Genomic DNA, 12,184 nt, shown 5'->3' with positions numbered 1-12,184 from the left:
CCTCCAGGGGCTGCCCGTTACATACAACTTCCTGTCCCATTGTTGCACCCACCGGTCCTCCTCACAGAAAAGAGGACTGGGAACTGCCGGCCTGGGGGCTTCATTCATCTGGAGTGTTTTTGTAACACGGGCAGCAACAATCCCCTTTGTCTGCAGTCTTGCCAGGATTCTCCGTGCAGGGAAATCCCAACTCTAAAGGGAGTTGATTTTGCTCTCTTAAGGAAGGCAGCTTCCCAGGCTGAGCTGAGCTGGAGAGTTTTCAGACCCTGCGGATGGGGGAGGATGGGGGCGCTCGGGCGAGGTCTGGAGCCAAGCTGGGCTGCTTTCTGGCTGGCTCCTACTTGCCTGCCAGGCAGCTCTTCAGATCTCTCCTCCCATGAGACCAGCCGCCCCTGACAGCTGTGGCTTGCCCCTCCCCCACTTTGCTGCTGTAATATTTGCAGATTTGGGGGAAGAAGACTCTTAGGGGCACAGGGTGCACCTCCTGAGGCTTTCCCAGCCAAGTTCGGTGAGAGCAAAAGCCGGTGTTGGGGCAGAAGTGGTGAAGGGGCAAGCCTTCTCTTTCACACCTGGAACCAACCTCGCAAAGCCTTCCCTGGACTAGGAGTTACAGCTCCCTTGCAGGGTGGCTGTGAGGGTCAGAGGTGATATATGCAAATGGCCTCATGCTTGCCTGGCACATAGTAGGCCTTCAGTACCTCTTAGCAGTGTGGCTTTGATGCTCAGAAGCCAACGGCAGAGCGTTCCCCGAGGCCGCACTTGGGATGTGGGTGCGGCCCCGTCCCAGCAGCTCTCGCTGTCTCTCCCTCTGGCTGGGCTGGAGTGCGCCCCCCACCCCACCTCAACAGCTTAGGTCAAATCCACCACGTCAGTCAAGAATCTCGCCTTATACGTGTGCACCTCTGTCAGGCCTCGAGCCCCCATGTCTCTGCCTCTTCTAGAAGTTTCTGGAAACCCTTCCCCCAACAGTCTGAATGGGTCATCCTTCTGCCTCAGACTGGGGGTGTAGGGAAGGCAGTTGCTGTGCGATTACACCTGGCTGAATCCAAACAGGGTCACCTCTCCTGACAGTCCACACAAAAGCCCCCAGCCCTGCCCCGCTGCCCTGCATGTGTCTGTCGTGAAAGGAAGCGGGACAGCTAAGCCTTGGGGTCCTGCCAAGCCTGCCCTGTTGGCAGAGGCTGATGGGTGGTGGCAGGTGCCCTCGGGAGGGGAGTGTTTAAGCAGGTTGGAGGTCCTCCCCTGTCTGGCTTCCTGGTGGTGAAAGAGCTTGTGGTCTCTAGTCAGCCACCGTGCATGGGAGAAGAAAGCAGGTCTCTGGTGTGTGGCAGCAGGGAGCCCCGTGGGTGGGGTGTGCCTGCTAGGCCGAGGGAGCCGCTCCCCAGCACCCTGGGAGAGGCCGGCTCTCGCATCCCTCTGTCTCAGGTGTGTGGGAAGCGGAGATGCCCAGGCCTGCTGGGGCTACCATGCCGGGGAGCTCGGTCCTGAGAAATGGGGCAGATGCTATGGACCTTGCACAGCTAGGAGCCCTCCCTGCTGCGTGGGACAGAGTGGAGGGGCGGTGGCCTGCATGCAGCCTCCACTGAAATCTGTACCATCTCACCCACATGAGATGCCACCTAGGGTCAGGCCCAGTCACCAAGGACCCTCCTCGGAGGCTCAGGCCACACTGACCTCTGCAGGGCCACGCTTGTCCTTTCCTCTCCCTGGCAATGGCTGCCCCCCGACATCCTAGCTGCCCTCCCAGAAACTGCCTTGGCCCGAGCCTGGTCAGCTCCCCCAGGAAGTTGTTCCCGGTAGGAACATTCTCATGTGAAATGGCTGTGTTTTTATCTGGGAAGCATTGTCTTTGTTTCTGAAGAGAACCATTTGCTAATACCCAAGCCAACTCATGTCTCTAGGAAGGAAAGACAGAGCAGTTCCCCCTTACCTGAGGGAGCTCTGGAGCCTGGAGCAGGAGCCGCCCCTGAGAACCCGTCAGCACCCAGAGGACTTTGCCTCCTGCCCCCGGGAGTGAGAAGTGTGCCACACATCTGTCAGTCCAGAACTCGAGTTTCTCCCATGGGCTCTGTGCCCAGGGACAGGGGGACACCGTCTAGCAGAACAGTCTCTGCCTCCGGAGAAGTTCCAGTCCAGGGGAGAGAGCAGATAAAAACCATACAAACTGAGTAATTGCAAACTGGGTGAGTGCAGTGCCGGCTCAGGGAGCAGGGCTGGTGGGTGGAGGGGGGACCAGCTTCAGGGTGGGTGGGCAGGGCGCCCCCCACCGCCTGGAGCGGCAGGAGCCGGCAGAGGGGCCGCCGTGTGCCCTCCTAACAGCACGGTGACCATATGTTCCAGTTTGCCCAGCACGGCTGTAGTTTACGCCTGGGTTGACCCAGTACTGGTAATAGCTCTATTTTTCCCTCTTGAAAGTCGTCCAGTTTGGGTGACAAATTATGGTTACTGTGCCTCATGCCCAATACCATCCCTAAGACCACGGAGATGAGCCAGGGCCGGCTGGCTCCTCCGAGTGGCTGCGGAGCGTGCTCTGTAAGAACTCGGGCTCAGGGTCGCCTCTGCCAGTCGCTAGGTGCGTGACATGGGGCAAGCGACCTCACCTCTCCTGCCCTCAGTTTCCCCATGTGTGGAATGGGAATAATAATAGTACCTGCTTCATAAGGCAGGTAGGAGTGAGTGAATCTGTGAGTAAAAAGGGCTTAAGATCGTGCCAGATGCCTGGCAAAGGCTCTGGAAAGGTTAGTTCTTGGTGTTTTCTGGCATTCCTGGGTGCCCTGATTGTGTCTCACATTTGACCTCCCTCCCCACGGCTAACGGGAGCTGTTCGGCAGGGAGGAGGCAGGGAACCCACCCATAGCCAATCGGGACGTGGCTGCTTCTCAGTCTATGTCCATGTGAGCGTCTGGGCAAGCTCCATCGGGGGCCTCTAATCTGTACCAGATGAGCTTTAATAAGAAAAGTGTATTTTCCCCGGACAGCCCACAGCCCACGTCAAGTAGAAGTCACCTAAGCCCAAGTGGAGCCGCTGCCGTGGGGTTGGTGGCAATGCGAGGCAGCCAGGTGGATGGGGAAGTAGGACAGGGGTCCGAAGAGAGGAACGTGCCTGACTCTGACCCTAAGAGGACCCAGACCATTCTGGTTTACCAAGCAATTCTAGAAAAATAATCACTCCAAGATGTGAGCTGCACTAGAATTGCTTCCTTTGTGCGGGGCGTGGACTCCGAGTTCACTGGGACAGCGTTGGGTTTGTTCTGCGTGGACGTTCTGGCTGGTTTAGGCCCTGGTGGCTCTGCAGCGACCTTAAGGAAGCCATGGTGAGGGCCCAGAGCCGGCACTGCACAGCCTGCTCCGACCTTCCAGAGAAGTCTCTGTGTGGAGCTGTCACTGGGTGGGAAAAGCTTGGCATCTCTGTAAGTTCCCTATAGTGCCACTTGGCACCCCCAGCCCCAGCCCAGACAGCAAGGCAGGGAGGGACGTGGGAGCAGAGAAGGGTGAGTCCAGGGGGAAATTAGCACATCCAGCCTCGGCTTGGCTCTGACTTCTGTTTTAGGTGGGGCAAAGCAGGGGGGAGAATTTAGGGCTGAAGGTGTGAACATCACGGCCATCCTCCCCCTGGATCATCATCTCTGCTTGGTCCTTTCCTGGCCTCCAAGGGTGCGCGCAGGCGAGGTGGGGCAGAGGGGAGCAGGCCTGTGCCGCAGAGCCCTGTGTGCTCACGGCCGAGGGTAGGAGTTCGGCCATCTCCCCATCTTCCCTGAGCGAAGTGCAGGCCTGGTCCCGAGGGCCTTCCCAGCGGCGGGAAGGGGTGCAGAGGGCACAAACATGCTGGTTGCAGACACTTGGCCCGCCAGGCTGGGGACAGAGGCACGAGGCTTTCTTGTACCTGGGGCTCGGGTCGCACAGCCTCTGGTTACAGGCCTGCGCCCCATCTGCCAACCTGACTCTCTCCGAGGCCCCTGCCCACCCCAGGGAAGAACAGAGCCTGCTTTGAGCTGGAAATTGGAGGCGGTTCCTGTTCCATGTTGTTAAGACACTGCTTATAGGACTGTAATCCCAATAAATCATATGCTTGCTGAGCAGGGCAGGGTTTATTTTTATTTTTTTCCAGGCTGCAGGGACCTCTTAAAACCAAGGCCTTAAGAAGTTTATTCTCTTTCATTTTTTTAAGGGGGAAAGATGGCTTTTGCAGGCCTGGTCCTGTTGAGGGGCCTTATGCGACCCTTGGATTGATACAATCACACGCATCTGTGTGGTTAATTTAAAGAGAGATGATTATGGACGCCCGGGGCTGGCTTCCCTGTTGCTGCTGAGCTGGCTGTGTGACCTTGAGCGAGGCACTTAGCCTCTCTGGGTTTTCTTTTCCTCCTCTAGCAACGTGAGGAGAGCAGGTGGTTGGAGAGTTCCCACACTCTTCATGTAAAAAGATCCGTTTTCATTGGTGTGTTTCATGGGCTCTCCCCACATGGCAATAGCTGTCCTTTTATGCACACAAAGACAATTGCTACCATAAAGCCAATGACCCTTTTAAGTGGCTTTGTCCGTCACAGCGGTGACCGGATTTGTTTGCATGTGTGTGTGACAGTATTTAGATTAGGCCCAAACAGCACTTGGGGCGTATCGGGCTGCAGATCCCTTGAAGTACTTCTCTGCCCACCACCCTCCCCGGCACGCTTGCCCACGACCCACGGCCTCTGGGTCTAGGCTCTTTGTTGTTGCCCCTTCCCCTGTGTGAGTTTCTCACTGCCAAGGCCGAGAGGCTGTGCTGCCAGAAACGGTTTCCAGCTCACACTCGACATAGTGGCTGCATTTGTTTTCTCTGTTTTACGAGCTGGGATGGAGAAGGTGGTGGGCAGCTTGCTGGCAGGCTTCCGCGGGCTCTCCATGTTTATGCTTGCCGTGGGGGCAGGGCAGGAGTTGGCTGGACTTTCAGAAGGCTGGAGCTGAGGCGTTTAATGGAACCAGATTTCTATAGCCTTTTCTGCTATTCTATATTTTCTCCGTCAACAGATACTAAACTAGTAATAATAGTTAACATTTATGGAGGACTTACCATGTTCCAAATGCTGTGCTAAGCACTTACGTGCAGCTTCCAGCTGTCTTGTGAGGTGGTCTCTTACTTATACCCATTTTGCTGATGGAGCAACTGAGGCTGGGAGAGCTGAGATGACTTGCACAGAACCACACAATTTAACCCACTGCGAGCACACTAGGTTCCAGCCCAGGCAGCCGCCTTCTGGAGCCCACACGCTCGATCACTGTGCAGTAGCTACGGCCATGTGGAGTCTGTGGAATAAAAGCAAAGGGGTTCTCACCATGGAAGAAGTTGAGAAACCACTGAATTAAGCAATCTCTTCTTTAATAGGAAGGGCCCAAAGAGGATGATGATCTGCCCAAGGTTACAGGGCCAATTCAGTTGTATCAAAGAAACTAGAACTTTCCCCCAGTGAGGTTGCTGCAGGGAAGTCGTCTAGGATCCTGAGTCCCTGGGCCAGGAATGCACATGCAAACCACAGGCCATTCTGGATGCGCCAGACCACGTGTCCCCAGGCCTGACACCAGCCCCAAGCAGTGTTGTCGCAGGGATCTGCCATGGTCTGCTAGGGTAGCAGTCCTCAAAGTGTGGTCCAGGCACCCTGGGGGTCCCAGAGTCCACAGGGTCAAAACTGTTTCAGCAATAAGATGCTATTTGCCTTTTCGTTCTCGTTTTCTCACTAGAGTCTGGGGGAGTTTTCCAGAGGCTGTGACATCATGATGTCATCACTCCAACGGCAAATGGATGTGAGCACATCTATTTGTGTGTTTTAACGTTTTCTCAGTTTTAATTCCTGGCACAGTTGATATCAGTAGAATAACACACACAAAAGCTCTTTGAGGTCTTCAGTAATTTTTAAGAGTATAAATAGGGCTCTGAGACCAAAAAGAAATTTTTTTGAAGACCACTATTCTGAGATATCGGACCCAGCTAAGGGGCAATTCAGCAGGCAGAGGGGCCGAACGCAGGGGATTTCTTCAGCCCTGAAGCATTCGCTGGTTCTGGCGCTGCAGACGTCTGCGTGCTGGCACGGACAGGCCAGGCTCCGCGTGGGGCAATGACAACAATTGGGAACCAGCTGCCTCCTACGGGAGGGAGCAAGCAGAGAGATCTTGAGGATGGCTCACACATCGGTCATTCCCAACCTTTCACCCTGGAGTTGTGACACAGCCACACTGTTGCAGATGGGAGTTTCTATAGGGGTTTTCCAGAAGGTCCAGTGGTGCAGGCCAGGTCGTCTCAGCCTGCCCAGTGGGCTAGATGAAATTACCAGAAAGGAAACAGTAGCCTGAAACCCACAGCCCGTGGGAAGGATGTTCCTGAAAAAGTCCATGAATTGTTTAGCTTTTACCTTCCCGTGGACACAGGCCAGGGAGGTGGGTATGCCGAGGAGAAAAGCCTGCAGAGGCCAGTGGGGTGCCGGCACAGATGGGCACAGGTGTAGGTGGGCACCAGATTTCTGTCTGTTGAGAGCATTAATCGGTGTTCAATTCGGGAAACAGAGAACATTCTAGATGTTTTAAGTGGAGAGGGATTTAATGCAGCGAATTGGGTGCTCACAGAGTAGTTGGAAGAGCTCCAGGAGCAGGTTCTAGGGTGAGCATCCAGGAGTGACCCCAAGGACAATACAGAACTTGCCCATCAGCAGACTGGCGCCTGCCCTGTGAGACAGCCCTGCGTCTGAACACACACCTGGAGCTGCAATTCAGGGTGGGAGCTGGAAGCCGAGGTCTTTGCTATTGTCTCCATCACTTCTACCACTACCTCTGAAGCACCAGGAAGGTACAAACTGGACATTGTAATGATCTGTAGGGGAAAAAAAAGAAACCTCATCTTTTCATGGTCTGGTTTGCTAGCAAAAGCAGACAAAGGGGACACAAAGGTGGCCTCTGCCTTGCATTCACTTACCAGATCTCAGGAAGCTTCGTCTTAATGGTAAAACCTAATTTGCATCCAGAACCCCAGCTGCAAAGGAGTCTGGGAAAGGTAGTTTTCAACTTCCTACATCTCTAGCCAAGATGGTAAAATGAAGGCCGAGCTTCCCCCCACCGAGGTAGTCAGTCCTGTGTTTTTCTCATGTGCTGACCTAGTATGCTAAGAAGCATGGAGCAGGAGAATGAATCAACACACCATCTGATTGGACTTCATGGATTCCCAGATCCCCTCTTGGATTTCCCCTAGTGCAGTGGGAGATGCCCACTTAGAGGTTTCGTGGCCACACCTGGGGTTTTGTCCCGGCCGTTGGGCACAGTAGGGAAGAATAGCTGGCAAATCCACGAGTATCTTTCCGGCTTTCCCTGGAATCAGCAGGACTGATACATAGAAATGTGTCTTTAAGCTTGTATTCTAGCTTTGTCATATAAGAATTGTGAAATTCAAAAATATTTGGGGGGAATTTAAATGGGCATTCATGATCAAGGGAGATCTTGTAAACAGAGGGATAATTCATGAACGGATTGTTCGCAGACCACACAAGTTCCCCCCAGGGAATCCCAACTTCCCACTCTCATCAGTCAGCACGAGGCCCTTGAACATTCTGGGCAGAAACATGATTTGGTTCGTCACCGAAAACCAGGGGTCTTCACACTATACGCATCTATGCTTTCAGTCAGTCAGCACTTACTGAGGGCCTGTTGTGTCAGGCCCCAGGGTGGGCGTACTTGGGAGAACACAGAGGTGAGGAAGGCATCATTCCTGTCCTTAGAAGGAAGAGTCAGGAAGAGAGAGTCTGAGAAGGCTTCTGGAAGGAGGTGGCATTGGAACTGAGCCTTGAAGAATAAATAGGATCTAGACCAGCACAGATGGGAGCTCCTCAGTCTCACGAGGGAGGGGCAGGGTGGGCGTGAGGACCGTGAGTGCCGGTGGTCTGGTGTGTCCTGGTGGCAGAGGGGAGGTCTTGGGCATCCTTTCCCAGCCTGCGGCCCCCTCCGCACACCGATGGGTACATGCGGTGGACCAGTTAAGTGACTCAAACCCAGAAATATTTCCTGAAATGACAGAACCAGCACATCCAAATAGCTTCCCAGATGCAGTCCCTTCAAGGTCACATGTGATTACAGACAGTCCCTGGCCTACGATGGTTCAGTTTCGGGTTTTTCAGTGTTAATGATGGTGTGAAAGTGATACTCGAATGCAGCGGAGACCACGCTTTGGGTGCCCACGTCCTGCCTTTCCGTTTCAGGCATAGCCAGCAAATACACGAGCTGTTCACTGCTGTGTTATGAAACAGGTTTTGTGTGAGACGATTTAGGCTGATGTGAATGTTTTGAGCATGTTTAAGGTGGGCCAGGCCAAGCTCTGACGTTCAGTAGGTTAGGTGTGTTAAACACATTTCCAACTTAAGATATTTTCACCTTACGGTGCGTTTATTGAGATGTAGCCCTGTCCTAAGTTGGAGAGTATCTGTATTTTCTTTGCTAGTTTTTTTAAATAAAAGCATCCTTTGCCTTCAAGGAGAGAAACTTGTAAAACTTTGGAGATGGCTTAAGCTTTTGGAGGCCCGAGACAGGCATTCCGAGGGCAGTCTCTGGCTGGTTCCCTGTCGGGCAATCTCTGGCTGGTTCCCTGGCGTTGGCTTGCGCGGTAGCCGAGAAGAGAGAATGGATGACTGTTTCCTGGTCACGGTACTTCGCTGCATGTCAAGGGGAGGGACAGCAGTGACAGCACAGGCCCAGTGCTCCAAGAGCCCAGAGGGAGCGGGGGTGCCTGGGGGACTGGCTGGCTGCCCTGGCCTGGTGCCCACTCCCTGGCTCAGTTTGAAAGGAAGGACGAGGGTGGCAGGCAGCAGGAGGGGCCGGGCACGCAGGCAGGAGCTGGGAGGTGACTTGGGCTGTCATCAGAGAGAACAGCCTCATTCCTGTGACCCTCCGTGGGAAGAGCTCCGTCCACTCTGGGCAGAGCAGGCTGGGTGTCCACTGAGTTATGAAGCCAAAGACTGGGGCCCCTCCGCGGCAGTGAGACATGTTGGACTGTGAGGGGTCTCCCGAGGAGGTCTCCCAAGTGACCCTCAGGAGCGAGTAGACCCCTCCCTGGGTGGAAGGGGAAAGGCCTGGCAGAGAGGGTGGGGCCTGAGCACGGTTTGAGGCCCTGCACGTGTCACACTCTGTGTGGATGGCGCCCCCTGGTGCCACTGAGCGCACTTACAACGGTGTCCCGGGAGTTCGCAGCTCTGAGGCCTGGCGGGACGGCCTCTCCCTGCTCCCGTGGCCTCCTGGTGTCACACGGGCCACTAGGGCCATTCCTCTCTGTGGCACTTGGGGCTGCCACTCCTCCCTGAGCGCCAAACTAGGGGCCACCCTGGCCTGGCTCGGGAGGTGACACAGGCCCCGGCTCAGCCTAGGTGCCAGGTGAGGAAGAAACGACTGTGAACGACACACATATGGTATAATAAACATCGTCTCATTTAGCCTCAGAACAACCCCGAGAAGGTGTCACCGCCTTACAGATGGAGAAGACAGGCTCAGGGTGTGTTTGTCACTGTAACTCGCTGCTGGCGGCACAGCCGGGTTTGGAACCAGCGCCTGGTAGACTCTGCTCTGCACCCCGCAGCCCAGGAGCCCGTCTCTCCCCTCTGCAGAGAGGGAGACCTGGAGACTCTGGCTGAGTTCTCTGGAGGGAGCAAGAGTCCCCGTTCCCCACACTGGTGAACCCCTTCTGTCACTGGCCACCGAAGGGCCCTCGGGCTCCACTAATGGCCTGTGACGAATTCCGGGGCAAGGCGCCCATGCACTGGGGGTACAGTCGGGGTTTCTGCGAGCAGAGGGAGCAGGTCCCTCCAAGCGGTGACTAGCCTTGGTGGCCGTCCTCTGAGAGTGCGTGTGCCGAAGGTCCCCTTCTGCCCTCAGGGCACAGCCACCCGGCCTGACCCTCTCTCTGCTGCCTCGCAGGCCCTTCATGCTGCTGCCGCCCCTGATGGAGTGGATGCGCGTGGCCATCACCTACGCAGAGCACCGCCGCAGCCTCACCGTGGACAGCGGCGACATCCGGCAGGCAGCCCGGCTGCTGCTGCCCGGCCTGGACTGCGAACCCCGGCAGCTCAAGTACGGAACCGGGGAGGAGGGAGGCCCCAGGATTTGTGAGCAGCCCCCACAGCTCCCCTGCGCTCCCTTCTTCTCCCGGGGGTGTGAGGGGGTCAGAGAGCAGGGGCTGCAGCGCATTCGAGCTGCTCTAAGCGTGTCCTCTGCAGACGCCAAGGCTGAGTATTGGAACAGATCTATGCTAGACCTCGCTGCTTTCTGGGACTGCTGTTCTGCCACACGGTGCAGACGGGCATTTGGGTTTGGGCAGGAGAGCTCACACGTCTCTTTGGGATGGTTGGGGGGTGACAGTTGGCAGTGGGCACTCTCTTTCTTCCGTCCCTGTGATTGCCACCCTTCTCTCTAGCCCTTCCTTTCTAGGTGCTTTATCTTAGTCCTCACGCCAACACTAGAGAAGGGACGCTGTGCCCACCTTTCAGATGGGGAAGCTGAGGTCAGGGAGGAACAGTATCTTTTTTGCCCTCAGACACTCAGCCAGCAAAGTGCCTTAAGTCAAACCCAGGTCCCTACAGCCACAAGCCCTTAATTTCCTTCTATAAGTGCCTCTCTTGTAGTGGACTAGTTCCCTGAAGGAGCTCTTCTTGGAGAAGCTCCCTTCTGGCCATCCTTGGCCTCTGAGAGCCTTATATATGTATTTTTTTTTTTCCTGAGACAGTCTCACTCTGTTGCCCAGGCTAGAGTGCCATGGCGTCAGCCTAGCTCACAGCAACCTCAAACTCCTGGGCTCAAGCAATCCTCCTGCCTCAGCCTCCCAAGTAGCTGGGACTACAGGCATGTGCCACCATGCCCGGCTAATTTTTTTTTCTCTATATATTTTTAGTTGTCCAGCTAATTTCTTTCTATTTTTAGTAGAGATGGGGTCGCGCTCTTGCTCAGGTTGGTCTCAAACTCCTGAGCTTAAACGATCCACCCGCCTTGGCCTCCCAGAGGGCTAGGATTATAGGCATGAGCCACTGCACCCAGCCCCCTTATGTCATTTTTTTGACCCCCTTCCTAACCCCAGTTATGGCCTCCTCTGTCTCCATGGTGAATGCCAAACCTCATTCTAAGATGTGAACTTTCTACACTTTGGCCCAACCAAGGCTAAAGCTGCCTGTTGGACATCTGTGGTGTGCCCTCCGTAGGCACAGGTTTTACCTGTGACTCTCCTTAGTAGGTTGGGTTGACTGCAAAGAGGATTCTAGGGCACCCTCTGCCACCCCTTTGGTATTTCTGGGCCTCACCAGGAAGCCTTAAGGAGAGAGAACGTAGAACCTGGGCATAATGCTTGTTTTATAGGCCGAGGTGCAGACTCCTCTGTGCAGAAAGTATATAGCTAAGTGCAGTGGCACAAGCCCAAGCTGGAGTTCCTTTTCCTGAGGGCAGCCCCTAATACTTGATTTTAGATGAGACTCTTGTTTTCTGCCAGCCGACAGCTCCTGAGAGCTCAGAGCACTTCTTAACGTGTTTGTAGAAAAGCAGAAATGTGTGCTCTTCATGCCACAGAACATTATGGGGACAATCATTGCTGATCTGATCACAATTCCCAGACCTCCCCCTACCCATCCTCACATCCACGCAGCCTCACACAGCTGTGTCACGGGTCACCGAGAGGCAGCGTCCCAGCAGAAAGAGTCCACGCACAGTCCTGCTCACACGCCTCCGGGTCTCCTCTGGGCAGACCCGAGTGCTGTTTCAGTTCCTTCCGGAGGCTGGATGCCCGAGCAGCTACTGAAAAATTCAACCAGGATCTGGGTTTCCGCATGCTCAACTGCGGGAGGACGGACCTCATCAGCCAGGCCATCGAGGCCCTGGGTCCAGACGGGGTTAACACCATGGATGACCAGGTATGTTCTGAGAGCTCAGGCCGGACTCGGGGATAAGAGCTGACAGCTCACAGCTGCCAGAGTTGGTGGCACGATCCCCTCGGTCCTAAGCCTGCGACTGGTTGGCTCTGTGCTTCTAAGAGGTGGGCACCTCCTGCATCGTGCCCTGCCGGTTTGAGTGGAACATCCGCTTGGAGACTTCTGGTGGGCCGTGGAGAACCTTTGTGATGTGGATTCTGCTTCCTTGGCTGGGCCGCTGGCACCTGTCCCAGGTGGCACAAGGCTGGGAAGGAGTCCAGAGGCGTCAGCTT

The 12,184-nt window shown here is 55.2% G+C and overlaps 1 protein-coding gene across 1 annotated transcript in view; it reads left to right on the top strand.

The window, feature by feature from the left end:
- Positions 1-12,184, top strand: part of ABTB2 (ankyrin repeat and BTB domain containing 2) — a 167,005-nt gene that overhangs the window by 138,478 nt on the left and 16,343 nt on the right. The window contains exons 4-5 of the mRNA XM_045557782.1: positions 9,919-10,071; positions 11,729-11,894. Coding sequence (XP_045413738.1) covers positions 9,919-10,071; positions 11,729-11,894 — 319 coding nt within the window. The remainder of the gene's footprint in view (positions 1-9,918; positions 10,072-11,728; positions 11,895-12,184) is intronic.

The sequence above is a fragment of the Lemur catta genome, chromosome 7 (genome assembly GCF_020740605.2).
Source record: "Lemur catta isolate mLemCat1 chromosome 7, mLemCat1.pri, whole genome shotgun sequence".
NCBI classification, from domain to species: Eukaryota; Metazoa; Chordata; class Mammalia; order Primates; family Lemuridae; genus Lemur; species Lemur catta.
Note: the sequence above shows the minus strand (reverse complement) of the source record. Positions and strands in the feature narration are given on the sequence as shown.